The following is a 27,842-nucleotide window of genomic DNA, read 5'->3' as shown; positions in this document are numbered from 1 at the left end:
GTTACTAAATTTGCTTGCAGATGATAAACTTGAAGATATGGTTTGTAGTACCTACGCCATCTCATTCAAAAGACTTTTAAGAATTGCAAAATGTAGCTTACCTAATGGATTTTTTCTTGCTCTTCTACTTTAGATTGGTGAAAAAAAGGCTTGGATTTGAAGAAAAATGTTGAGATTTGGAGAAACATGTTTTGGTTTGAAGATTTAGGGTGCAAAAGGATCTGAAATTGTGTGAAAATAACCTCTAGACCTCTTTCTAAAGATAAATTCATGTTTTGTCAAACTACAGATGGGTAGAGGAGCATGATGGAAACTGACAAGTAGATTAAATGCTACTTTTGAACCACAGATGGGTTTTGTGAAATAGGGCCTTACCATAGGTGGGTAATTTGTAATTATTTTTTTTTTAAAAAAAAGAGAGTAAGTTCTCTCCCTTTCTTCTCTTCTTTTTTTTCTTTTTCTTTTTTCAAGTGGACACATGGCAACACTCATCACAAATGCGCGAAACGTTGCGGCAATGAATAAGTTTTTTCATTCTCAAATTTTTTCCTTTTTAGGTCCACATATGGCATAGCCCAGCATTGTTCCTACATGTAATTGAAAGTTGTGTGGAAGCCACTAAGGTGGTAGCACAGATGGAACGGGGTGTTGCCTTCCATCGGGGTGGCCTAGGTTCGAAACGCGTGGGCGTCGATTAAATTTGGAGACCGGATGCCCCACGCCTTGATGCTGCCGATGGAAGCGCTATTGGTCTGCTAGTACCAAGATGGCGCTGGTGTGACGTACTCACACATGGGTGATAAGCTCAGTAGGAGAGTCTATGGGTCGGAGAGGGTACGCGGAAACATGCGGCCTGCATCGAATATTTTTTGGTGGAAGAGGGGGCCAATAGAGGCTGCTACACGAGTGAGGTTCGCCTCTCCACCCTCTCTCCTATTTTTTACAAAAAAAAAAAAGGACGTGTGGAATCCATCGAATACGAACGTATGACATGTCCAATAATTCAAGGTGCGAGACACATGGCATAAAGAGAAAAGAGGAGTCTGAAAAAGGAGGTGAACTCTCTTTTGATGTATAGTATGGAGCATGCAAGCAATACTCTTACTTGCTTACTTATGGGATAGGGGTGTACCATTTGCATAAAAGTAAGATTCACCTTCTTTCACATGAACGGGCCATTGGGTCATCCATTGGTCACTTTGAAATCCGTGCAAATGATAATGATAGTATTCAGGATGCTTTGAAAGCTGTGCAATGGGTGATCTAATGATGGATTCACCTGAAGGAAGGTGAAATCCTTCTTTCGCGCAATAGATACAACCCCAATTCGAGAACACACGTATATCAGAAAGCGAACGGTGCTGCAAACTAGATTGTTTTCTTTGCGGCTCATCACTTTAGAGATTTTTTTAAATAGAATACGGGGCTGTGCCTATGCCTTTGCACAGTATTTTGTTTTCTGATTTTGTTGGCAGTATTTATATGGTGTGAGGCGCTGATGGATGAATGAAAGGATGAAAAAAAAAAAAAAAAAAAAAAAAAAAAAAAAGCGCCTAAGTCGGTACACTGTTCCAACCTAACCCAACTAGCAGGTTAGCCCAGCCCAAATCCCCATCAAATACCCCCAGCCAAGCGCCGTTCCACCGTTCGGCTGCTCGGGCTCGGAGCCATGGAGAGGTGTCATGCAGATGAGAGAGCAGCTATAGAAACCACTGTTCCTCTTTCCCTCTTTTCCCCAAAACTCTCGCCATAGATCCCTTTTCCTCGCGTCTCTCCGTAGAAAACCACCGCCAATCTCCTCCCAGTTCTCCCGAAACGTCCGCCAAAAGGTGAGCTTTTCCCTCTTAATCTTCTTTGCGATCTCGTTTCATCTCTTCTCCGGTTGATTAGGGTTTCTCTTCGTTCTCTCAGAGCGTTTTTTCACCTTCCCTGAAGAGATTCGAAGCGCTTTCAAGCTAGGATTTTTTTTTTCTTCTAGGGTTTTGGATTCTGCAGTTAGGGTTTTTGTTGCATCTAATGGCGTCCAACAGCAATAACCAATCGAGGGCAATCGGGGGCCCTTCGCCCCTGGGGAATCCTGGAATGGCCTCGCCGGCGACCAACCAGCCCTCCCATCTCCGCCCTCCTTCGCTGCCTCAGGCGTCGGGTGGTTCCCCTTTCCAAGGCCTTTTCCAGACACCGCCCCAGTCCCAGGTCCACTCACCGTTCCAGGTCCAGCTCGGCTCCCAGGCCCAGAACGCCATGCTCGCCGCCGTCGGAGCCTCCTCCCCTTCCTTCTCCACCCCCGGCATGTCGGCCACCAAAAGGCCCCCGCAGAAACCCCCCACTCGCCCCCCGGCGCCTGCCCCAGCTGTTGCTACTCCTAGCTTCAAGTCTGCCGAGCTGACCCCAGCTGCCCGGAGGAAGAAGCGGAAGCTTCCGGAGAAGCAGCTGCCGGACCGGGTTGCTGCCCTCTTGCCTGAATCCGCCCTCTATACCCAGTTGCTTGAATTCGAAGCCCGGGTTGATGCAGCCCTTTCAAGGAAGAAGATTGACATCCAGGAAGCCTTAAAAAACCCTCCTTCCATGCAAAGGACCCTCAGGGTTTATGTCTTCAATACCTTTGCCAACCAGACGCGCACAATTCCGGAGCCAAAGAATGCCGAGCCTCCCTCGTGGTCACTCAAGATCATTGGTAGGATACTAGAGGATGGCGTGGATCCAGACCCTGTCAGTGGACTGCCTAAGCCCAATCCTATGTACCCCAAGTTCTCGTCTTTCTTTAAGAGGGTCACCATTGCTCTGGACCCGATGCTGTACCCGGAAAATCCGACGATCATATGGGAGAACTCACGCTCGCCAGCACCACATGAGGGCTTTGAGGTCAAGCGGAAGGGAGATAAGGAGTTCACTGCCAGTATAAGGCTTGAGATGAATTATAACCCAGAGAAGTATAAACTGTCGCCTATGTTGATGGAGGTTCTTGGCATTGAGGTTGATACAAGAGCCAGAATTATAGCTGGGATATGGCAGTATGTCAAGGCAAAGAAGTTGCAGAACCCTAGTGATCCGTCCTATTTCACTTGTGACCCACCTTTGAAGAAGGTGTTTGGAGAAGACAAGATGAAGTTTGCAATGGTGTCACAGAAGATATCACAGCATTTGTCTCCTCCACAGCCAATCCATCTGGAACATAAGATCAGGCTTTCAGGGAATGGTGCAGTGGGCAATGCTTGCTATGATGTGCTGGTTGACGTTCCTTTCCCCCTCCAGAAAGAAATGTCGATCTTCCTTGCCAACACAGAAAAACACAAAGAAATTGAGGCCTGTGATGAAGTTATTTGTGCTTCTATTAAGAAAATTCATGAGCACCGCAGGAGGAGGGCATTCTTTCTTGGGTTCAGTCAGTCTCCCGTGGAGTTTATAAATACTTTGATTGCTTCTCAGAGTAGGGACTTGAAGCTTGTTGCTGGGGAAGCAGGTCGTAATGCTGAAAGGGAACGTCGTTCTGATTTCTATAACCAACCATGGTAGGCTTTTATTTTATGCATTTTTATCCTTTCTCAAGTGTGTTTATTTATGTTCACTCACTAATGTATAACTTTGCCTGTGGAATGAAATAGGGTTGAAGATGCTGTCATACGCTATCTGAATCGCAAGCCAGCAGGCGGCAATGATGCTCCTGGTAGCACATGAGTGCAATATCAATTATGCCCTATAGGAGAAAGCAGCCATTTTATGTTAACTACTGCCAACTTAGATATTGCTTTGAGGGTTCTTGTAGTTGTTTTTCATCCTTTTAGTTCCTAGAGAAGGCAAATAGTTTCTCTCATGATCTGAATAGTCTAATTATGATGAAGCTACCTAGTTATATTTTTTACATATATGAATGATGCCGTTTTCCTATCTACTTGCTGCTTTGTCTTGAAATTTCTAAGAATATTGTAAATGGGTTTGCCTTTCACTTTCTAAATTAGATGAATGATAGTATTATGTCTAAAGGCTTTTACTTGATATGCCAATTAACCAATTACCTGTCATATTCCATGCACATGAGTCGAGGTAGAATAGGAAGCTTTGAACCATTATATGCCTATATGGTGTTCACAGTCGTCACTGCTTTCTCTGTCTATTGAAACATGATGCAAGCATTGCAAGAGATATATGTGGCCTGTGACAAGAACTTAAATATCTGTAGAAGTGCAATGAATGCCACAGAAAATGCATCACTACAGCTTTGACTTTTTCCTCTCAAAAAATGACATCTTAATGTATAAAGTATAGGAAAATGATATTATTGTAAGAAGTATTTGTCCCCTTGTTCTTCAAATAATTCACAGCATATAAGGATTCTACTGTATGTATTCTGTCCAAAGTTTACAGATGTAATCTACCATTCCCCTCGGTCGATGTTCTCATGCAGTAAGTTGATAACATGATTGGCAATATTTATCAAGTGGGTGACCGTGATTATGATTTTCAACTTTCAGTTAGTATTTGCAGCAATACAACCTATGATGTCCTTTTGTCAGTCCAAATACTTGCTGTATTTCCACCATTGTTTTTTCAAATGATTTAACTTGTTCATTCCCAAGCTTTAGGAGAGTGACATGATGAGAAAGGTAGAAAGCTCTCCAGAAGAAGGGTAGAATATCAACTCATCTTCTGTTTGCTTTAGGTTTGCAATCTCCAAATTAATGTTCTTATCCCACTTTTTTGTTTTTGTTCTTTGCCAATCATCTTCTCCATCTTTTATAACTTTGTGTTTCTTAGGAATGATATATACTTGATCAATGTGAAGCCGAGGACATATTCACAGGGAGGTCCTACTAATATTCCGTCTATGGATAAAGGTTTTCACTTTGACGTTTGGAGGGAAATTATGAAGCTCACAACAACTTTGAGAAAATAATAGCTTTTAGCTTTGTTGAGCAGGCGAGATCCCTTTAACGGCCTCTTTTTTTTTTAAATACGTTTAGTTGATTTTTGATTCTCCCGCATGTTTCCTTTATGTTGCTTTTTTATCGGTACAATCTATTGGAAATCAGCATGGTGCTTCTCAAGTTAAAGAACAAGAAGGCAATGGATATGGGGAAAGACTTAAATAATGCTGATATGCAAGTTAGCCATTTGCAAATTGTGGTTGGAATTTGGATTTTGAAACTATTTTTTCCTATTGTGGTTGGAAAACTTGAATCAGCATGGTGCTTCATAACCTGCGTCCTTGCTGCAGATTGAATACCTCTCCTTCTTGGAGTCTCCTTAAACCTTTGATATTCTCCGTAATCCTTTATTGCACACAGACCTGGAGTTTTAGGAATTGCTGATAGGGATTAATAACCAGCAGCATGGTGGCTGATTTATTAATTAAACAACATGGTGCTAAATGAAATTTACGTAACCAGCAGTATGCTCTCATGGTCATTGCACTTGCAGATTAGGTTGAATAGTTAAATCTTTTTGGGAAACTTCATGTCCCCTTCTATTTTGGATTGATGAAAAGATGTTTCATGTACAGCTATGAGCTCCTCTACTCTCTTTAGCACAGCCATCATCTTGTTGGCTCATTTGGTTAGCTCATCTACCTTTTTCAGAGTGTTACTGGGCACATTCTTATTAGTTATTATCATTCCTTTATATGTCATGTTGAATTTGTTTGTTGTGTACCATATTCTTCATATTCTTAATGAAAAACTTAAATCTTTCTATCAGTGTGAGAAATCTTTCTGCTTTGATGTTATTTGATGCAAAATTATGTCAGGTATCCAGATTTATGGCCACTACAGAATCTGATGCATCGGTCTTTAAGCGACGAACCACACAAATCTTCAAAAAAATGTTTCAGTATCGGTAAAAGATGGAATCTTTTTTTTTTTTACCAATAGGGCAAATCATCAACTTGATTTCTGAAGAGAACTCAAGCAGAAGTGACTAAGTAAAGGAAAAATAATTATTTCTGCAGCAACTTTAAAATTTTTCGGCAATTACCGCAATCTGTGAAAACCACAACCATTTGCTAGGATGATCTGCTTGCTTATCCTCATATTTTCTTTGAAAGAGTAAAGTTGTCAATCTAGGGTCCTGCCATGTAATCTATAAGGCTTTCTGGCAGTTAAGGATGCCTACCTTATGGCTAACAATGTAAGAATATGCAGTCAAGGTGCTCTAAAACAAAGAAAAATTAATTCTGGAGGTTTTAGTGAACCCATATGCTGGCCCCAGCCAGGGATTAATAACATGTCTCTTCTTACTTTTTAAAGTGTTGAATCTCTTTCAGGTGAGGTGATATGGTGACCATATGGTTGTGCCCTTGAAGGAATTCATGGTGACAATTTATAAAACTAAGGAAAATAAGCTCCCACTAGGACTACTGTTGGCCAACATGAATCACCAGTAAATAAAGCAAAGCTTTAAATCTCCATCAAATAAAGAATTAAGCCCATAGTACGTACCCTAAAATCACCAGTGAAGAGTGTCTTGCATCTCAAGTTCAAGTGTCCTTTACACTGGTTGTATTTCATTCGTAGTTTTCATTCTATGTTTTTTGAACTTGATTCACATTGTATTTTCCTGGTAGATAGGATTTCAACACCTTGCCACTTTATTTGAGCCTGAAAAAGAGAGCAAGTTTTAAAGTATTGCTTGCCCATTTATGTCAAGTGCTAGCATGGTACACCTATCATGCTAAATTGTGCAAGTCTTCAAAAAGATTTGCAACTGGTTTGCTGAGATAGGCTGCCCATCCCTTTCTTTTACATAAGGCCGCACCTGACCCGATCCAACCTGTCGACTCATAGTGGTCGAAGTGAGTCAAGTTCTAAAATTGGACGCGTTTCATTTTTTAGGTTAGGTTTGAGTTTACTGAATTCAAATCCGACATGGCCGGATCTGATCCATTTGAAATTTGAGTAATTTTGGATTTTCAATTTTACGACCCTACCCGACCTGAATCTGTAAAATTATTTGAGTCGGCAGGGCACAGTCCGCGAGGGTGCAAACACAAATTCTGAAGCTATGGGTGGGTTGATCTGACTCGGACCCAATTTTTTTCGTTTGGGTCCGGATTATATATGGATTCGATTCAACAAGAATGATCTGTTGGGTCAAAAATTGTAGCGGTAGATCCAACTCGATCTGACTCGATTTTCTATTGGGTTGAATCTGGATCCAAAATTAAGATCTGGAACCAGGTTGGATTGAGGTCACTCATGACCTGACACGACTCGACCCATGTGCACCCCTATTTTTACAACATAGACCATATTAATATATATACGTTTGCTATCGAACATATAGAATTTGTAACTAATACGTAGAAATTTATAATTTTAAATCATCTTAGATATCTTCACTTAGTTCTGTTGAAAGCTTCTACCCCGCAACTTCAAGTAATTTTTAATTCAGAGAAGCAGGACATGACTAATTTTATACATTAACAACATATTTTTATGTGTTATACAGATATTTTTTATTATGAGAAGCTCATATTACAAGTTATGCCATGGAATATATTATGGGATACCACAATCTTAACCTTTATCTGATGTAAAATGACAAACTTTTGTCGTTATCATGTTGAATTTGTAGATTGATTCTCCAAATCTTTATAAAGAAAGAATAAAAGTTAATAGGGGAGAGTTTGACTGTTTGGAGTAGAGACCAAGGTTCGCAAGATGGCTCCTTTCCATTATGAATTGGCCCATATCTGTACGTACTGAAGCATATGGCTTGAGATCGGCCGCACACATAATGTAGAGAGGTACAAATTGCTGTCCTATGTTGTAACCTGCTGGAACAGGTTAATCGTAGAAAAAAAAATAATATTCAGAGTATGCTGTACCAATTTAAATCGAACAGTACAGAATGTACCATATCGTACTGATTCAGTATAGATATTTCGTACGGATGATGTACCGATACTTGATATGTCAAAAAAATTTAGTATCGTACCGTACCGATACTGTACTAGTGTGGCACCAATATGGGGTCGGGTACTGAACCGGCGAATTTTGATTTTGTTTGTTAAGATATTTTTTTCTTCCTTGATTGCAACATGATCTGTTGACTCTTTTGGTGGAGGATATATTATTCCTTTGATAATTTTTAATGCTCTTACAGAAATCCAAGGTTTGGCAAATGAGTATGAACCATGAACATGGTAACGACATTAAATTGCTTCCCTTGCTAAGTTGATGATCCATGGAAAATTTCAACAGACATTATCATTTTGCCATACTTCGTATCCTCCTTAGTAGCTAAGATAAGATTATGACTTTACTAGCCTAGACTTGGTAGAGCCCAATTTCTTGGTAGCGTCACTGGCTGCGCTCTCATTGATGGGGCTTAATTGCAAGTACTCCAAGGTCTTGTTGCTCATGTATGCGTTATTGTAGATTGAGACATACTATGTCTCCATTTTGCTGCTACAGGAAGGAGAGCAGAGGTAAGAGAAGGTAAATGATATAGTGGGGTGTAACTCTGTCTTTTGGGTTAAAGTTTTTTAAGTGCTAAGGGAAAAAAACATGGTTAGTTTAGTTCTTTAAAATATCGACAAGCAGAAAGTAGGAACACGCCTTACGATTGCAGCCGGTGGAGAAACAAAAGGCTTGAAATCTAGTCTTAATCTCGGCATTCTTTTTCCAGCCAGTGGTGCATAATTATCTTTTTTTTTTGGGAAGATAAAAGTTAATTTGTTTGATAATCTAGAACTTCCTCGAATCCTTCTGCAGCTACAAACATGGTTTCTATTTAGCGGTGCAAATAGGTCACATTGGGTCGGGTCATGAGTGACCCTGACCCAATCCAACCTGATTCTTTATTTGTGTCCTAATTTTGTACCTAGATCCAACCCAATGAGTCATTCGGGTTGGGTAGGGTCTATGTATAGTCCGAACACAACCTAAAAAATTTAGGTCCGAGTTAGGTCCTATTCAGGTCAATCTATTCATGGCTTCATAACTTATTTACATTCCGCGAGCTGCGGCCTACAGGCCCAAATAGTTTTACAGATTTAGGTCGGGTTGGATCAAGGTGGGTTGTAGGATTGAAAATCCAAAATTATCCAAATTTTAAATGGGTCGGGTCGAATCTGAATTAGTATACCCAGATCCGACTAGGAAAATGGAATGGATCGGATTTTAGGACTCCATCCGGTCATATGGGTCATTCAAAATGGATCGGGTCGGATCTGAATTAGTATACCCAGATCCGACCTAGAAAATGGAATGGATCAGATTTTAGGACTCCATCCGGTCATACGGGTCATTCAAAATGGATCGGGTCGGATCGGATCACGGGTCAACTTAACCCATTTGCAGAAATTATTGAGTTAACCCGGACTGAAATTATTGAGCCCAACCGGTTCGATCTTGAGCAAAATTGAACCGGACCTGTCCGCGGGGGCGCCCAAGGGAATCTCGTGATTTCGACGATAACTCAAGGGCATTCTCGTTGTTGTAGCCAATCTTAAGGAGAGCCCGCGCTGAAACAAAACCCCTGGCCCGAACTGGAACGGAAGGGGGGAGAATCAAAAGAAATGGAGGATGAGGAGAGAGGTGGAGGAGGAGGAGGAGCAGCCATGGGGAGCTACTGGAGGAAGGAGGCGGATGAGAACCTCAAGAGGATGCATTCCCTCCTCTTCGGCGGCGATCTCGCCCTCGAGCGCGGCGATCCCGCTGCCGCCCACACCCTCGCCCTACGCCTCCTTGGCTTCCTCCACTCCCGCACCCATACCCCCGTCGACGCAGCCTTCGTCGCTCCGGTCCTCGCCCAGGCCTCCTCGATGGTCGCCGCCGCCTCCCGCGCCCTCGCACCCGACTCCGATCGGTACCTCCTTATTCCTACCCCCTCTCTCTTTATCTAATTTTTTCCTTTATATGACAAGATGATGTATGGATTTGAGGTCGTTCTATTTTGTTGGATATTTTGATGCATGTCGTTCTAATTGATCTTTTTCTTTTTTTAATTGATCAAGAATCAGTTATGAAGCGTTTTTTTGTAGCTGAATCCTGCGTCACCTTTTTTTACTTTGTGAAATGTTAGGTAAAATGGAGCCTTTTCGACTTGATATAATATGCATGATACATAATGAATGTAAGGAAAAAGTAGCAAATCCACTGTCTCTCCGATTCTTTTATTCTTTTTCTTTGAGATGTTAGAAAAACTGGAGCCTTTTGGCTTGGTATAATCTGCATAGTATATAATGTGAGAAATAGACACAGGAAATTAGTGACGAGTTGGTGTTAGTGGATGATGCCAGATATGGATAAAATTATTTGGACTTGTGTTTTGGAATGAAGGCGAGGTCATTCTTGTGTGTATATGGCTTGATAGAGTTCTTTTGGTCTGGAAATGAGATAAGTGGAGCTTAACCCTTTGTTTCGTACAGAGGATGGATGAGGGAGAGGATGGATCCATCCATCCTTCTATGCGTTTGGTAAAACATGGAAGGATAGATGGGAATGATTCCCTCCTCTGTTTGGTATAGGAGGAATAAAAAGAAGGATGAATGATATTTGAATAAAATTTTTACTAAACTACCATTTGATAAAAAAGTATTTATTATTATCAATTTATAATACTTATTTATATTAAAGAAGCAAGGCAACATATAAACTTATAATCTTTGTAGTTTATAATTATATAAAAATTATATAAATATTTAATTTGAATTTAATTTAATTAAATAAATAATTCTATAAATTAATTATATATGAATTAATTTATTTATATATATTAATTATATAAATAACTAATTAATTTATAATTTAATTTAAATAGTTAATTAGTTTTATATAAATAGTTTGTTGAAAATAGTGCATATAGATAAGAAAAATAGAGGACAATTCTAATTATTTACTTATAATTATGGAAATTATGCACTAAAATTAAAATAATTAGTAATAAAATTTAATAGTATAGGGTTAGTAGTATAGGTAAAATAAAAAGGTGTGGCGTGAGTCTTTTTTGGTAAAAGAGTGAAAAAGTGTGGGGCAATTTTGTCAACATAGAAGCCTACCCCTCATATGCTCCATCCATCCTTTCTTGCATCTTCCCAATTTGGGAGGATGCAAATTGGTGGAGCAGGATGGACGGACGGACAATTCCTCCTTTTGATCCATCCTTCCTAAGAGTTTTTTGAACCAAACAACAGATAGAAGCCATCCATCCTTCCAACCTCATCCATCCTCCCTCTTATAACCCCAACCAGACACAACGTAAGTCTGTTTGGGATCAGCTGGGTTGTATTGAGAGTGTGCTTAGATAGGTTCCAAGTCAAATATACCTGTTCATTCTTAGTATTTTGTTGACTTGAACTACTTAATTCTTGAGTTGAGTCCTAGCTTAATTTTGCAAACTGGTGATTTGGAGGCTTGCAATGGTTATAATCCAAGCTTGTGAATGTGGCTTATGCTTGAACAAGTCTTGAACAAGTTGGTTATCCAAATGAGCTCATTTGCAGCCTAGAGCTCTGTATTTTTTCAATTTGCATACTGAGGTAAATGAAATGTTGATCAGGGAACGTTCTGAGCGTAGTGCATAACATAAATCTGATCCCACAATTATTCATACTATGAATTTGTGGATTACAAATCAGATCTGAAATTTGATTTCACAATCATTTACAATAATTTATCATCTTATGAAACCAAATCAGATGTGAAATCTCACATGCTTGAGGATGAAAGCTGGCTCAAACAAATTCCATCTTGTTTATGTTCTTTGTAGCAGTTTGCGTATAAGAATCATATGCTGCACTTTAATAGGTGTGCATTAATTCTTCATATATACTTAACTAGGGATCTATTCAGTGATATCTGACAAACTGTTGACTTCTTATTAGAATCAGCTGTTCATAATCATCCCAACTGAGAGAAATGCCGTTGATCATTAATACCAAAGAGGGATGTATAGTAGATGTATTGCTGTAATACTATATCAGAATGTTAAGACAAGAAGTAACACATTGTTCCATGTGTTAGTTTACCTTTGCCATCTAGGCACTTAATAGAATAAGTGATGCTTCATTTCGCTAATGGAGAGCCATATTGACATAGTATATATCTCTAGCTCATTTTATTTCTGCTTATACCAGTGAAACTGATGTTATGTTGCACTTTGAAAATGTCATTCAGTTCAATGATGGCCCTTGCTTCGAGTTTTGTATTTTCTGCTTTTAGAGTTTTCCTCCCCCTCATACAAATTCTAAGATATGATAACTTATGAATTCAGCCGGGCATTTGAACAGTCAAGAAGAGATGTAGGCCATGTCTTTGTGAAGAGAGGAGATGTTGACATCGAGAAGATTAAGCAGTCAAAGTACTTTCGATCTTTCCTTCAGAAGTCCAATAAAAGTGATGTTGATCAATTGGTATGGGATTTCATAACTCTTATCTTCATTTACATTAGAACTCATATTGGAAACTATTTATAACTTATAGAAAGAGAGTTTTTGATACTTACATGTTGTTTTCAGTGTTTCACACAATGGACTTGTGTGAGAAGCTCAGATGAAAAGGTCAAGGTTAATGCTAAGTTCATAGCGAGTTAAAAAAAGCCGGTAAAATCAAGGTTTGCCGAACCGGTACCGAGACTTATACTGGTCGGCGTCCGGTACGGTTCGGTACCGGTTCGAACAGGACAAAACCGGATGACCGGTATGTTTCGGTATCGGTTCAAACCGGACGGAACTGGATGTTCCAACCGATTCCGGCAGGTTCTGGCCAGATCCAATCGGGTTGGAGACCAAGTCGGTTGGGGTTGAACTAGCCGGTTCGTCTCGGTTCAGCAGTCATTGGGTAAAGCTGTGAACGGATTCAGATTTTGATATGTTTGAGTATCAGGGTTAACTAATTTTAATGTTAGAGGTTGCTCTAAATAGGAATTTTGATGAATGAGGATCAAGAAAGCTAAAACCCCAGATATTTGGGACAAGGCTTGATGATTATGGTACATAACATACTTATTAAGAAAACCATTTTGTATTTCTGTAACATTCAGTTACATGCATGTTGTCTTGTTTCCCCAAAATTAACATTTACTTCCTTTTCCTGAAGTCTTACTTTCAAGAAAACATGATTAGAAGCCTAGAAATGAAGCTTCTACTCTATTGTTACTAATATTCATGCCAGTGATTAAATTGCCTTTTCTGTCTTCAGATAAACAATGCGTCGTCACATGGCAATTTGCTAGCTCTTCAAGGCTCTGCTAACCAGGAAGCACACCAATCTTTAAAGAATCAACAAGACAGACAACATGAAAAATTGAGCATCAGGGCATCAAAGCTCATGACACAAACAAAGATAACATCAATATATGGCAGCAAGGACATGAAACCAAATAATATTTGTAACAAGAAACTACAGAACTCCGAAGGCAGCACCACACAGGAGTGCATTGATGTTGATAATGAATGCAGAAGCAACCATAATTATTGGAAGAGCCAAGGTCGACCTTCTTATATACAAGTTGAAGAGGCAGAAAGGCCTTATGGGATGACTCTGAAAGCAAAACGCCGTCAAACAGAGTTTACAAGTCCAATATGTGAAAGTGCAAAATCTCCATCAAGCAATGAGGAAGCCAGCATGGATAACTATGGCAATGGTTTTGTAACTGCAAGGACAAAATTGGTATTTCTTCAATTACTCAAAGAGGCTTCTTAATACTGATGCGATAACTTTGTTTTGTGATCGCAAAGGATACTTAAATATTACTGATCTGATTGTCTAACCCTTCACATATGGTGAACTTCCATCAATTGTAACATTCATCTTCATGTTGTCACTTTTTTTTTGGGGTGTGTGTGTTGGTGGGGGGTTATTTTTCTGTTGTTCCATATTCCATCCTTGTTCTCAGACCATCTGTTCCTATTTTTTTTTCTTTTTTGTTTTAACCTTCATAATCTCTGCTACTTCAGTTTTATCCTAAATTCTTTCCACTCTCATAAACCATTAGGAAGCATTCATGAAAGTTTATAGAATAACAGTGAAGGCTACAATATGTTATACTGCTATCCCCAAGCTATTGTGGGATGTTATGCAGCCAAATATCTATAAGGTCAGTTAGGTATGGGTCTAAAATAAATAGCTTGCTGGATGCTATCATATTATATTATGTGCATGTTCTAAATATCAAGAGTAAATATTTCAAATACTCCAGGGGGGAAATAAGGGAAGTCATTCATATGTTTTTGGGTCCTAACTAACCATGCCAAATATATACATGGGATAATATTTATTTATCTAGGTTGGTGCAAAGATTGGTGCAAGGAATAAACTATATTATTATTCTGTGAGGTTCTGCTATTGCATAAAATATCACATAAAATATATCTCACATTTCTCCAAAACATTTAATTCATCACATAACATCTATAGTTCCTTGGTGTAACGGGGATGAGTTCTCTTGGTTCGCCTGTGGTTCACTAGGAAACTTACTTGGTCATTGTTTCTAATTTCACAAGAATACTTCTTTACTCATAAACATCACTTTCTCTCAAGGTGCCTCTTTGCCATGCTTTCTGTTTTCTTGGCTGGTTCTTATCATTAGCTTTCATTTTATAGCATTAAGCTGGTCTCAGTATTGTGGCAGCATGCAACGTTACTGACATTGGTACTGCTTTTATTTTGTTCCTTGTTATGATTTTCTTGACCTCCTATAGCTAACAAATCTCGAATTATTAAAGCCATATATGTCATAACTAAATGAGTTAGCACAACACTTAAATTTTGAAAGCTTGAATGTTTCATATGATTCCTCTGCTTTGGTTTGACCAATCAAGTTGAGAATTAAATGAGTATAGTCAGTTTTCTACATCGCATCCGAGTTGATAAATGCTATCAGTCTTGTGTTGAAAATATCAAAGTTTATGAAGCTAAAACTTAAGTATCTATCTTATTGTTAAGCCTCAAAAACAAGATACATACCTGCACATTCATTTGAACCTTCATTTTGTTTGTAGGAAATGGATGCTAGGCAAAGGCATGGTCTTACAGGACCTCCAAACGCTTCTGTATCCCCACAAAGTGATAATAATCCATCAGGAAACCTTAGGAACTATGGCATGAGGTATGGTGGTTCTCGTCGTGGTTTGCGAGGTAATTTTGTCCCCCCAATCAGATCCAGTGGAGGAAATTCAGGTAATATGATAAGCTCTAGGATTTCGGGGAAATGCGATGATACCCTGGAGGATTCAGCAAGAAAATGGTTTGTATCAGAAAGCTTTTCAATGATTTACAAGTCACAGTTGAAAAGTACTCTTTTCTAAACATTTAGATTTACCTGTGTTACTTTCACGAAATTGTTGAGAGGCCTTTCTTTAATTATTTTCTGAATACAATTATGATCATTTGAATCAGCTTATGTGGATAATCCAGTTAATAATTTGAAATAAGATCTAATCCGTTTATTTGTGAACTTCTTAGATATAAAAAGGTTTTGTTGGATGGTTAGTTTGAAATAAGATCTAACCCATTTACTTTCATGCATATACTTTTAAGTTGGGTTTGTTCCATAAGGGTGGTTGGTTAACCATTCTATCTAAGTCAGATTAGTTCCTTTTACTGATATAATCACTTCAATATGAGTTTTATCTGTTGGATGGTTCAGATATTTGTGAATCAGATATGCTGACAAATGATTTAAGTACTCATATTCCTCTTCTTGATCCAAAATGCACCAGTTATTTTTCTATGGACCTATTGTCATAATTAGGTACGTTTTAATTGTTGATATCAATTATTTGTTATCAACAATGTAATGAAGTTGTTGATGTTGATTTGAATAGTCGAAGAGCCTATATCATATTTAATATTCTCAGTAAACTTCTTATGTGTCCACAAGATATCAATCCAGATCTTCTACTAAATAAGCCTTTTCATTTAGTGTCTCGCTCTCCATTTATCATGCTTAGATGATCCATACCGTCAGCATAAGGGACTTTGGTTTTTCTTTCCTATAGCTTTCTTTCTTAATAGCATGTTAGATCTTTGTTTTAGAATAACCTTTTTGTGGATCTCTTGGGGCCTTGTCTCTTTTCCAATCATTGACCAGGACAGTGTCATGACTGAAATTGTTTCTGATCCAGTCATTCTTGACTAGTTCAGTATATCAACTACAATCTCATACTGATGTAAATGATCAACTTTATTATATCAGCTAAACATACATTACCATAGCCCATGTTTAGCCATATCTTCAGAAATTATTTTTATTCTTTTCTTTCATTGCAGTCCATTGTCGAATGTGTGGATTATCCATTATGTGGTATTAATTAAACTTTGATTTTATGCTTGACGGTACAAATGCACGCGCTGACATATTTTGTAGTGCAAAGGAGGCTCAACTTTTTAGGAGAACTAGGTGGTGGGATATAAGCTCATGATAGTATTGTTGATTGATTAGACAACCATGATTTAATTTCTTAATATTACTGAATTAATGTCTTGATAGTCACATTTGGAAATGGAAAATTTTAAACATGTTCCATGCTTAAGCTAATGCTACTTTTCTTTTGCTAAATAAGAAACTGTTTCTTTGCTATAAATAATAATTTGTCAATTGAGAAAGTAAGCCTTACTTTAGTTCAAGGGTTTGATCCCAAGTATCGTGTCTGCAAATTCTTTGGTTTGAAACTGCACTGATTTTTGCTTAACAACTTTATATAAGGGAAAAAAATTCTGGACTTTCAGCAAGTAAAAAACTAACAATAGGAGACAATACTTTTTTATAGTCATTCTTATTGTTATCGTATGTAGTCTTCTTATGGTAAACTTATCTTTTGCATTTTCATTCAAGTTTAGTACTAAGACATCGTTGTGCCCGCTCAAGTATCTCCAGACTATCTGTCATTCTGTAACATAGTGCCTAACATTTTTCAGACATTACATTTACTCTTTCTGCTTTTTCAAATTTTCCTTTGTTTACAATTTTTGATATTTAAAATGCTTTAAGGTTTTTTCTTTAAAAAAAGTTTTTAGTGAAACACTGAAATGTCTGTCAAAACCACTCTGCTAGTCTCAAAACTGGGACAGAGACCACTTTCTGAATCCTTTTTTGACTTGTTAAACTTATCCTTTTAGTTTACCACTTGGTTGCCTTTCTAAAAAAACATATTACAAGACATCTCGTGTACATGAACAACTATATCCCATGAAGGTTGATATAATATCTTCAAAGTTAGGAAACTCTGAATGAATTTTAGAAGCTCCATTTGTATTCCTTTGATTTTAGAGTTGATATCATCATTCAGGTAGATGGCATAACACCTAGCCTGATATATTAGTCTAATTTATTAGGAGTTTTATTACCTAAGAAAAATCCTTTTCTTAAGTCAAGAGTGGCTATGAAGCACATCATACTTCCCTAGAATAGCTTTTTCCGTATCCAATATGTATTGGACACGACTATACCTAGAATATGGCTTGTAAGTCTTGGATAGTTACTGTTAATAACCACATATTATTTTCTTTCCCAAAAAGAATTACTATTAGATACAGCTAAGATATGTTTAAGATACGTTCTGTACACATCCCAAATACTATTATATATGGGTGGAATTGGGCCAGGCAAACAACAACCAGATCCAGAACTGTTTTTTGGTAATGGTTCGTTTGTGGCTGCAAAGAAAATTGTATGGAAAACCTGTTTTCTTTGGAAAAAGTAACAAATTTACAAAGTTATTGCTACATTTCAGGAAATTTTTTCCTCTCATGAAAATAATTTTATTTTTTATTTTCCTTTTCCACAGATTCCTTGCAAACAAACATGCTCTAAATAAATTCTTCCTTTAGCATGCACCATTATATTTTGCCTGATTAACAGAAGGGCCTATGAAGGGAGAGTGGGGAGACCTAGAACTCTAGTATTTTTAATAAACCAAGCAAGGTTTAATGTTTATCGTATACAGTTATATATGTAAAAAATGTATCTATTTATTGTTATATCCCTGCTATATTCATATCCCCTTTTATTTAGGATTTGCCATACTGCCACTGGCATATCCGTATGCTACATACAGAGTAGTTAGGGAGCTCTCGAAAAGTCATTTTTAATGGTAATTGCAAATATTAATGCGTATTGAGATGTAATATATGGAGGTGACGTAGAGGAATTGCAAGGACCCTACAAAGAGAAACCAGAATGAATGGATGTTAATGAAAAATCACATGAAAATATCCTCTTTAAATTCAATAAACATCTTTCCTTTTTATGCATGAAGCATTTGCTTTGAATGTTCCCCTAGTCGGCTAGTCCCCTCTTTAAATAATATTGTTATATGATAAGACCCTGCTCTGAGTGAGTAAGTAGAAGATGGTTTTATGTTAGTATAATGTACTTATGATCCAGGTGCACGTCCTAAACTTTAGAACCTCTAGAGAGAAGAATCCTAGTTGAAAAGTCCTAGTTGGGGTAGGAAAGTAGTTGTTTAGGTTTCAACAGGTGTTGATGACTGACTGTTTAGGTTGATGATTGATTAGTATTCAGAGGATTTATTGAAAAAAATGAAATGCGACAGTATTTTTTCCACTTTCCTTATTTATGTCATTCCTTCTTTTGTTCATTTTCTTTGTCTTCTTTCATGCCAAGTCTTCCCAGTCACAGCCCCTTAACCTCTCCTCTACCTCTCTACTTGAATTTTTTTTTCCTCTCCTCTTTATCTTTTGTTGCAATATACCTGTTTTACCACTGTCTAAAGCAGAAAACAAGAAGTAAATCTTGGGTATCAATATTTACTTTGATCAATATCATTTCAGATACCACTTTATCCTTGTCTTGCATTAACCTGAAGGTAATAACAGCAGTATTTTCAGAAGAAATTGGTGCTAACATCAGATCAGCAGCAGATCTGAAGTTAATTTGCCTTGTTTATCAATGACTAGCAGTCTTATGCACCCCTGGCAGCGTCAATTCATCCTTCCATTTGATTTATTTTGCAACTAGTGTTGACCTAATTTCTAGTTTAGATGTGGTTGTCTTTCAAGTCGACCTTTTGGCTCTGGACTTTTGCCTTATAAAACGTCATCCACTCCCTCCTCCTTTTGCATCAGAGGGTTCCACTTTTTGTGCATGTGTTTAAATTGCAACCAGTAAGTTGGTGTTCTTACCTGCCAACTGGCCTTCTAGATTTTGTGGTAGATACCTCTCTCGTCTAAAGTTACTTTGGAAGCCTTCGACACAACTTCTTGGATGATTGAGCCGGGGGTGACAACAAGTTGGAGAATTGCTCTCAGTCTTTCCATGAGTCTTCATTACTTTGGCTTGCCTTCAAAAGCCGACCGTATTTTGATGGAAAATGATTGGATGCCAATGATAATGATGATGATTACAATCTTAGGTGTTGAGAAAGAAAACATAGACCTGATTAAAACCATGATGGCAGGGCAATATTTAAGCTCAGAAAGCTTAGATTAAACAATAGATAGGGAATCCAACATGCATGTATAAAAGGTAATAATCAAGAAATAAACTGAATCGGTAATATCCTAGTTTTGTGTTGATGGTGTTGCCTTATGGTTCATTGATTTGAACCTGAAAAAGCCTAACCATTAAACTATACTTAGAGTATATATAAAATATATTTATGTGTTTGTTAGGGAGAGAGAGAGAGAGGTCCCCTGTTCTTGTCACAACAATTTTAGGCCATAATAAATTTTTTAAATGAGCACATTGGAGGTTGTGACATCCGAAACTTTGTTAGATCACGGCTTCTCCGGAATATAAGTAATATGCTGATATGGATATGCGAACCTCAAGTACAATCCCTGAAATGAATGTCTATAACTGTATTCAAAGATAAATAGGCTAAGAAATTTAAAGTATAAACCTAAAGGTTTCATCTTAATCTAGTCACTTCATTTTATATATCTGAATCAAGCAGTTACAGTACTCTATTCCTTCAGTGATATCACCTTTCAGTTCTTCAAGTACTGTATATAGTTTGACATGTGAATATTTAATAAAAGGTTTTTATTATTTGTTTTTTGGAAGAAGCACTGAATGCACTGTCATAAAAAAACAGAAACCTATTATTGAAGTTTTCATGTTTGCATGTCTTACAAGTTTTACTACCTTTATATTATTTGGCGAGGAAGCTTGTTCTTCTAAATTGGGGTCTTGAATCTAGGTTCTTAAATTATATTTTTTTAGGAAGGTTATCTATCCCACATTGTTGCTTGTATTATCTTTCTAATACTAATGAAATTTCAGCTGGTCAGAAATGAATATTTTGATACTCTTTAGGTATTGTCAAGGGAGACATATCAGCCAGTGTACCATGGAATCTCTTCAATTGCCTATCCCAATATACCTATCCTTTTCCTTTTCAAACATGCAAACTCATTCCAAAACGATAAAAGTGTTACCTTACTTCATAATAGCTCATGTTATGTCTATGAGAGAAAAGTATATTGGTTCAGGGCCCTTTTTTACTTAAAATTTTCAGTATAATTTATAGAGATATGGACTTCATTGAAGTTCCAATTGATGGGTTTGATATATATATATATATATATATATATATATATATATATATATATATATATATATATATATCAAAAAGATTTGACTCTATGCATATATTTTGTAGGGGTGACAATGGGTCGGGTCAAGTAAGGGCACCAACATACAAAACCTTGACCCATACCCAACCTGACCTAACAATGGGTCAAGACCTCTTGACTCATACCCATCCATGGGTCATTTCGGGTCACCTATTTGACTCTAATTTAATCTATTTGTAAGACTTGATCCTTAATAAAGCTGTGCTAACCTATCAAATCCATTATTTACAATTCTTGGTGGTTAATTTCCAAAATGATTTAAATAAATCAAGAAAATGTCTAATTACTCTTTCGACCCAAACAGAACTCTACTCTCATAACCTAAGTTGGGTCAAAACTTTGACCCATAACCAACCCATGTAAAGTTATGGTTAGAAAATTTGACCCATAGTGGACCCCAATTAAAAAACTCTTGACCCAAACTTTACTCAAAGAGGGTCGGATTGAGTTGGGTTTTGGGTAGGGATTTTTGTCACCCATATATTTTAGTTCCAGATAGTCCTAGTGTTTGAGGGTGGGCCTCAGTGCAACAATAAAGTTGCTCCATTATGATCTAGATGCATGGGCTCAAAATATGGAAACAGTCTCTTTGCGCATAGGGTTTAAGACCGTGTACATTTGATCCTCTCTAAACCCTCAGCGGTGGGAGCCTCGTGCACTAAGATACCCATTTTAAATATTCTAAATGTTTAATATTAAAATTTTTGTATACAAAGTATCCTTCAGTTTAATTTCAAAATATGCTGATCCTTGAGTTTTTGATGTCAGCCTGGAAATGTTGTGTGGTCCTGATGGTGAACTTCCTGAGAAGCTAAGAAATCTGGAACCTCGTCTTATTGAACATGTTAGCAATGAGATAATGGACAAAGATCCTAATGTTCGTTGGGATGACATAGGTAAATTTGTGCAATTTCAAAACACAACTTTACATTTACAGATTCAATAACTTTTGTATATTCAGGACACGCTCTTCTAGGGATCTTATCATCATTGTGCTTATGATGTAGCTGGCTTGGAGCATGCCAAGAAATGTGTCACAGAGATGGTTATATGGCCTCTATTGCGTCCTGATATATTTCGTGGTTGTCGCTCTCCTGGGAGGGGTCTGCTTCTATTCGGTCCCCCTGTAAGTACTCTAGAATATAGCAAAATCCTACCATGACTGGTTCAGGTTTAACTGAATAAACATTTTGATCCTAGGGAACTGGCAAAACAATGATTGGGAAAGCCATTGCTGGAGAGGCCAAAGCAACATTTTTCTACATATCTGCCAGTTCATTAACAAGCAAGTGGGTATGTATTCCACTAGCACTTTTTGTATGTGTGTGTCATATAAGAACATTTGTGGTTGTAAACTTTTACAAGCTGTTGCAGATATGCAGAGGTATCTTGGTCCATCAAAAAGATGTTGTCAAAACTAGGAATCTGAAGAAAGCTGATTTGTCTTAGCTCTGTGCACTTACATTAGGGAAAAAAGCTAAATTGTTATAAATTATGAATCTTCTTATAAACTTAATTTTGCAAAAGAATGACATTCAAAAAAGAATGAAGTACAATACAATATTTTTTTTTATCACATCCAGAAAACACGACATTTTATATATGCAGGCTTTAGCTCTACAAATGCCATTTGCATGTTAAAACATTGTATACTGCTGTAATATGCTTGAAATAAACACCAGCATCATATTTTGACATGAATAAAAACTGAATGTGGCAACTTCCTGGACTTTGGATACAATTTCAGTGGCAACATATATATATATCTATCTATTTATACACCACATTATTTGTGTGCTTGCTAGCTTGTGCATGCCTGCTTGTGAGCACATCTTCACATGTGAACACACGCACAGAAATGCACACCTCCCACACACACTCAGGCACACAAAAGCATGGTGACATGTGCATGCAAGTATATTTGCATGGTTTTGTTGTAACAAAACTAATATTTGTTCTAGAAACCAAAATAATGAGCCAAAGTTCCAAGCCAGTTTGTCATATCACATTGAGATGGAAAAAAAGAACACTATGGCGATTTTTTCCTATTCCATTGGTGACTCACAAATTTACTACATAAACTATTGTTTCTTGAGTGATTGTATCTGTAGCTATTGTTTCTTTGTTGACATTAATCAAGATATTTAAAAAGATGGATGCTTGAGCATAGGAATTGATTGTTATATGGGAGTTGGTGTTAAACTATAGAACAAAAATGAAGGCCATTCATGCTAATTTGTTAGTGTTTCTTTGATACTGGGTTTAGTATCTTTTATGTGCAATCAGAATATGGATCTACAAAATATTATCATTTGCATTGAAGTATTTAATATGACTGGTGGCTGTAGATTGGTGAGGGTGAAAAGCTAGTGAGGGCACTCTTTGGGGTTGCCAGCTGTCGCGAGCCTGCAGTGATATTTGTGGATGAAATAGACTCACTTCTCTCTCAGGTATTGGCTGTTAACCTTGTCTCATGAAGTCTCAATCACAGATTGCTAGTTAGCTGACAGTGCTTTGTATAAATGCAGCGGAAGTCAGATGGTGAACATGAATCAAGTAGAAGACTTAAAACACAATTCCTAATCGAAATGGAAGGCTTTGACAGTGGAAATGAACAAATTCTTCTTATAGGTAAACCGATGGACTTCTCATATTATCTTTATTGGTTTAATAGAGATTTATTAAGACCAGAGTTAATAAAAGATATGGTTATGAATGTTCCTGTATGCTGGATGTAGGCTTGGAGCTTTTGTTAAGCTGCTATAGACTACAATGAAGTGTAGCTGATTTATCCTGTCTCAGTGTTATTCTGCATTGTTTACTTGGAGTATATTTTTTACATTTATTATCCTATTCTTTATCAATAACTTAAACCTACTGCAGGAGGGGAAAGAAAGTACGATGATTGCTGTTTTAGAGATAGTGACTTTTTTTGTCATAAAAATAGGTGCTACCAACAGACCTCAGGAACTTGATGAAGCAGCACGCAGGCGTCTAACAAAGCGATTATATATACCTCTTCCTTCCTCAGGTGAGACCTTTTTTGGTGTTTTCATTTTATTTATTTATTTATTCTAACATTGCGAATCCACTGTTTTCTTGGTGTTAAAGAAGCAAGAGCTTGGATTGTCCGTAATCTTTTGGAGAAGGATGGGCTGTTCAAGCTTTCAGAGGAAGATACTGTTGCTATCTGCAAATTAACGGAAGGTACCTATCATCATTTTACCATGCAACTCATTACCTACATCATCTTGTTAAAATATCCTTATCTTGTTTTTGCAAATGACGTCTTGCTTTTTCAGGTTATTCAGGTTCAGACATGAAGAATCTAGTGAAAGAGGCATCTATGGGCCCACTTAGAGAAGCCCTGCTACAAGGTATTGAGATTACAAAGCTGAAAAAGGAGGATATGCGACCCGTAACTCTTCAGGTAAACGTGATCTGATTTATGACTGTATACTTTATCCCTTTTTCTTTTGCTGCTTTACCTATGATTGTTCTATTAATTTAAACTGTGTCTGAACAAGCTGATCTGATTTTATTGCTTCCATCAGGACTTTGAGAATGCACTACAGGAGGTGAGGCCTTCTGTTTCCTTGAATGAATTGGGTACTTACGAGGAGTGGAACAGGCAATTTGGGAGCTTATCAATCTAATCATCTAATCAATATGTGCAACGGGAACTGTAGGTAGCAGCTTTAGGCCCTAGTACCGGACCTTAATGTTTTTTCTCATCATATCAGTGATCTCATATCTCTTCTAATACTTTCAGTATAACAAAACAGAATAACTTATTTGTGCAATTTGATCTTAGGAAACAGAACTCCAGAATGAAAAGGCTAATATTTACCCAGTAGTGGCCTAGGTCTAAAGCTTAGGTTTTAGGGGCATGAAGGCTACAAGTCTCGAGCAAGTCTAGATGGAGTTTATGGATACTGGTGTTTGCAAACTACAACAAGCAAATGTACTTAAAGCTCTTCTGTTCTTCTCTATACTAGGTTGTAAAAAATTGTAAGATAGGCTGCTATTAGATATTATGGCCCTGCATTCTGAATAGATGGCTCAGCTAACTGGTCATGAGCACTGGTGTAAAAAGACCTCAGTTGCAGTTTGAGGTCAAGGATACTTAATCTTGTGCAAAGATAACAATTTGAGCAAAGTGATTTTTTGGTTTTCTCCTTTTCTGTAACATTTCCGAGTTGGGAGGACTCACATTATGTTCCAGAGTTCCGTGATTCAGTGGTTCTTCATATAAACAAGGGTGTGGATGCAAATAATTTTGCGAGAAACTGTATACACTAACAATTTTGACATTTTTAGCTGGGTTTTTGTAAATTTTGTTTGTTGTTTCTTTCATTTCCAATCAGGAGTGTCTGTGGGTATTATATTTTCCTTCATAGATTGAAAATTAGTTCAGTTGCTATCTGAGCTTTATATTCTATTGTTTGCAGGTTTGGTACTGATCAGTGAATGTAAAACTAATACAGCATGAGTTAATTGCTATAATTGATCAGATGGCTAATCCTTGTATTGGTTCCAATGCTTTTTCATTGTGACCATGCAACAAGAAAGCAGTTTGTTGTCCAAGGAATCGATGATAGCTGTTTAGTATTGATTGCTCTACATTCATGAGGTCATCAAAGATCACCATCATAGAGCTTCAGGCATATGTCTACACATCTTATGATTAAGGTTCAAGATTATAGCTTGTCCGGGTCATGATGAGGAGCGAGCCATTTGCGTCAAAGTAGAAGTTTTTGCTGCTTTTGTTTTTTAGTTGTGAATGGGTTCAGCTAGGTCAAGAATGTTTTTCAAAAACTACAGATTTTGAGTGCAAGATTTGCTGGTGGCATTTGAAAAAAAAGAGAATGCAATTAGCTGATTTTGAGGGAATCTTGTTCCAGGTATTTCTTTCTTCATTATGGCAGTCGTCAATTTAATGATGATTCAAAAAAAAAATAAGTCGAAATTCATGTTGATTTTGTTAAATGTGAAGTCAATTACTAGCTTAAAACAATTCATAAAATTGATTTACCTAAGATCTAGTTATCCTCTAAGCTAACTATGCAGCAATAACTAGTGGTAGGCAATGTCAAAGTCTGAGGTGATTGTGATTTGGCCTTTAGTTTGTAGGATTTGACCTAGTGATCAATCTTGGCCCTATATTGAAGCTGGCCTTATCCTTTATTCATCTCGACTCTTTGTGGGTATAAGATAGGTTTAGGGGTTGCCTGTTGATTGCACGGACTTAAACCCTGATGAAGTAGGTTCCATCTTTGTAGATTTCATGATGGACAACTCTCTTGCCTATGGCTTCAAATATTTTGGTGATCATCTCGGATGCTGATGTGATGTTGAAAGTTTGACATAGAACTTCATATGCATTGGGGGATTATCCGATCCTTAAAGCTACACCCTTATAGTAAATTAAATATTGTTGGTCATGGTTGAAGTTGGCGCAATCTCAAAACCTTTTGAGTACAAGAGTACATGGATATTAATTAAGAAAGTAATGATTTTGATCGCAGGAGGATGCTGATTTATACTCGTAATTGTCAAACTAGTTGTGGTCATCATTTTTGATGAGTCATTATTCTGTGAGGATCTTGAGAAGCTTCCTGCAAAGTATAGGTGTCAATGGCTTGTCAGTGGTGAGCTTCCTGCAAAGTGATTTTTGGATATTATTTTGATAAGTTTGACAATAGCTTTAGTTTTGAAATTTTCTCATTCTCATGAAGATAAATCAATGAAGAAAAAGAAAAGTTTGCCAGTCCTTGTGATGAGTATGTCGCTAATTGTTGAAGAATAGTTTGACTCAGGTTCCATGCTTTTGCTTATTGTTATGGTAGCCGAAACTTCCTATGACTTGCATTCTCCATGACTTCACAAGTCTAATGAAAAGGTGTAGGGCATTACAAAGAAAACCTAAGGTTGAAATACCTAGCAAATAAATAAAAAGGAGATTTAAAATATGGTTTTCATTTTCATGCTTGGCTATCTCTTACAAAGAAATTGTCACAGTATTTTTTTCTTCTGATAATAATTTTATTATGCATAAAAATGAATTATATGTAAATTTTGGAATTAAGTTAGGAAATTTTGTTATCCTTGCTTTTGTTTCTTGCTTTATATCAATGAACGGAATATGTTAATGCCACCCTAATGATTTGCTGGTTTTCTTCATGACTATTATAAGTCCAAAATTGTATGTATGATCATTTTTTTGCATTAGTGTCATAGATTGTTGAATAGCCATGAAGTTAATTTTTCTTCTCGGGATGGGAATTTCACGCAACCTACATGGTGCATTCCAACGTATTTTCTTAAACTAAAATTCAAAAACCCTTTGAGCATGCTGTCATGGTTACACAAATCTACCTGACATGCAAATTTTTACACTATCACAAGTTATATCATTTTAACATTTCTTTCCAATTCAAACAGAGCAATGCATTGGCAGTTCACCTTAATTCTATTTAATTTGAGATTGGCTTCCATCAGCTATGAAATTGAACCATGACAATTTTCTGCTGTCAAAATTTTTGGCTTAATGTTTTGTTTGCATACAGAATAGCTAGTTCCTACTTATACCTTCATTGACCCATCATATCTACTGCAATTTAAGTAGCTTTGCAAGTGGATGCAACAATTTCCTGCTAGAACAAATTCAAACCATAATGCAGGTTATGTACCAGGAAACAGTAGATTTTACCAGTTCAAGTGCTCCTCGTTTAGTGCCTTTTTTATGTATGTTTAGTTCATGGGAGGCTTTCGATTTTCTTACGACATTTAGGTTAGCGACTGATTACAAAAGGTCAAGGGCTTAGATTTGATTGGGATGCTAGAATTGAGTAGCAAAATTTGATGGGTTTAACTACCCTTTATTTTGGGAATGAAATTTATTTGGCTCTTTCTTTTTTTCTTTTTGATCTGAAAATTTTGTTTCTTCATTATACATGCTTGTACTTTGGGGATCAATATAAGGGTTTCGAGAGGATCTAACCCATATATCAAGCAACCATTTTTATCATTAGTACTTTTAGAAAGCAACAGCCTAGATTTTGGATTGTGGCTACCGATCATCTGCTAATGATCACTGCTGAGTTCACCGGGGATGTCGCAGTTGATGATTGGTGCCAAATATGATGGGGTTAGCGGCATAGGTTGGGCACCGATTGAGCTCAGCTAATCACCGACCTTCGCAACACATGGTGAACTTTGCAATTACCAGTAGCTGGTGATCTATAGCTTTTTCCTTTTGGATTTATCAATCTGTCCTAGTAAACTACATGAGCTTTTCTTAGA

At 37.3% G+C, this 27,842-nt stretch overlaps 2 protein-coding genes across 6 annotated transcripts; both read left to right on the top strand.

Moving 5' to 3' along the window:
• The first annotated feature begins 1,616 nt into the window (after positions 1 to 1,616).
• LOC103706512 (SWI/SNF complex component SNF12 homolog) lies at positions 1,617 to 3,887 on the top strand. Of its 2 annotated transcripts, none has more exons than XM_008790638.6 (3): positions 1,617 to 1,829; positions 1,912 to 3,509; positions 3,603 to 3,887. In XM_008790638.6, the coding sequence occupies exons 2-3, from the start codon at positions 2,017 to 2,019 to the stop codon at positions 3,673 to 3,675; spliced, it is 1,566 nt and encodes a 521-aa protein (XP_008788860.2). In that variant the 5' UTR covers positions 1,617 to 1,829; positions 1,912 to 2,016; the 3' UTR covers positions 3,676 to 3,887. The 2 variants fall into 2 exon arrangements, with proteins under 2 accessions (XP_008788860.2, XP_008788861.2); XM_008790639.6 differs by having other exon boundaries at positions 1,643 to 1,829; positions 1,979 to 3,509.
• A 5,553-nt stretch (positions 3,888 to 9,440) lies between these two features.
• On the top strand, positions 9,441 to 25,050 carry LOC103706511 (P-loop containing nucleoside triphosphate hydrolases superfamily protein). Of its 4 annotated transcripts, none has more exons than XM_026804451.4 (14): positions 9,441 to 9,804; positions 12,211 to 12,349; positions 13,137 to 13,607; positions 14,939 to 15,183; positions 21,306 to 21,433; positions 21,545 to 21,663; positions 21,738 to 21,830; positions 22,886 to 22,987; positions 23,066 to 23,168; positions 23,485 to 23,568; positions 23,649 to 23,744; positions 23,840 to 23,967; positions 24,092 to 24,226; positions 24,352 to 24,872. In XM_026804451.4, exons 1-13 carry the CDS (start codon positions 9,515 to 9,517, stop codon positions 24,191 to 24,193), a joined length of 2,100 nt encoding a protein of 699 aa, XP_026660252.1. In that variant the 5' UTR covers positions 9,441 to 9,514; the 3' UTR covers positions 24,194 to 24,226; positions 24,352 to 24,872. The 4 variants fall into 4 exon arrangements, 3 of the variants coding, with proteins under 3 accessions (XP_026660252.1, XP_089786180.1, XP_026660253.1); XM_026804452.4 differs by lacking the exon at positions 24,352 to 24,872 and adding an exon at positions 24,989 to 25,050 and having other exon boundaries at positions 9,461 to 9,804; XM_089930054.1 differs by having other exon boundaries at positions 24,092 to 24,900.
• Positions 25,051 to 27,842: the final 2,792 nt, after the last annotated feature.

Source organism: Phoenix dactylifera, chromosome 4, assembly GCF_051530095.1.
Source record: "Phoenix dactylifera cultivar Ajwa chromosome 4, Ajwa_hap1_PhDact_Kaust_v1.1, whole genome shotgun sequence".
NCBI lineage: Eukaryota > Viridiplantae > Streptophyta > Magnoliopsida > Arecales > Arecaceae > Phoenix > Phoenix dactylifera.
This window is presented reverse-complemented; position numbering and strand designations above follow the sequence as displayed.

What these genes read in the sequence shown, in the direction of transcription:
- LOC103706512 (XM_008790638.6), top strand. Translation starts at nt 2,017, where the DNA reads ATGGCGTCCAACAGCAATAACCAATCGAGGGCAATCGGGGGCCCTTCG. An exon ending in GATTTCTATAACCAACCATG is followed by an intron (nt 3,510 to 3,602) that starts GTAGGCTTTTAT and finishes GGAATGAAATAG; the next exon opens with GGTTGAAGATGCTGTCATAC.
- LOC103706511 (XM_026804452.4), top strand. Translation starts at nt 9,515, where the DNA reads ATGGAGGATGAGGAGAGAGGTGGAGGAGGAGGAGGAGCAGCCATGGGG. An exon ending in AAAGTGATGTTGATCAATTG is followed by an intron (nt 12,350 to 13,136) that starts GTATGGGATTTC and finishes TTCTGTCTTCAG; the next exon opens with ATAAACAATGCGTCGTCACA. An exon ending in TAACTGCAAGGACAAAATTG is followed by an intron (nt 13,608 to 14,938) that starts GTATTTCTTCAA and finishes TTTTGTTTGTAG; the next exon opens with GAAATGGATGCTAGGCAAAG.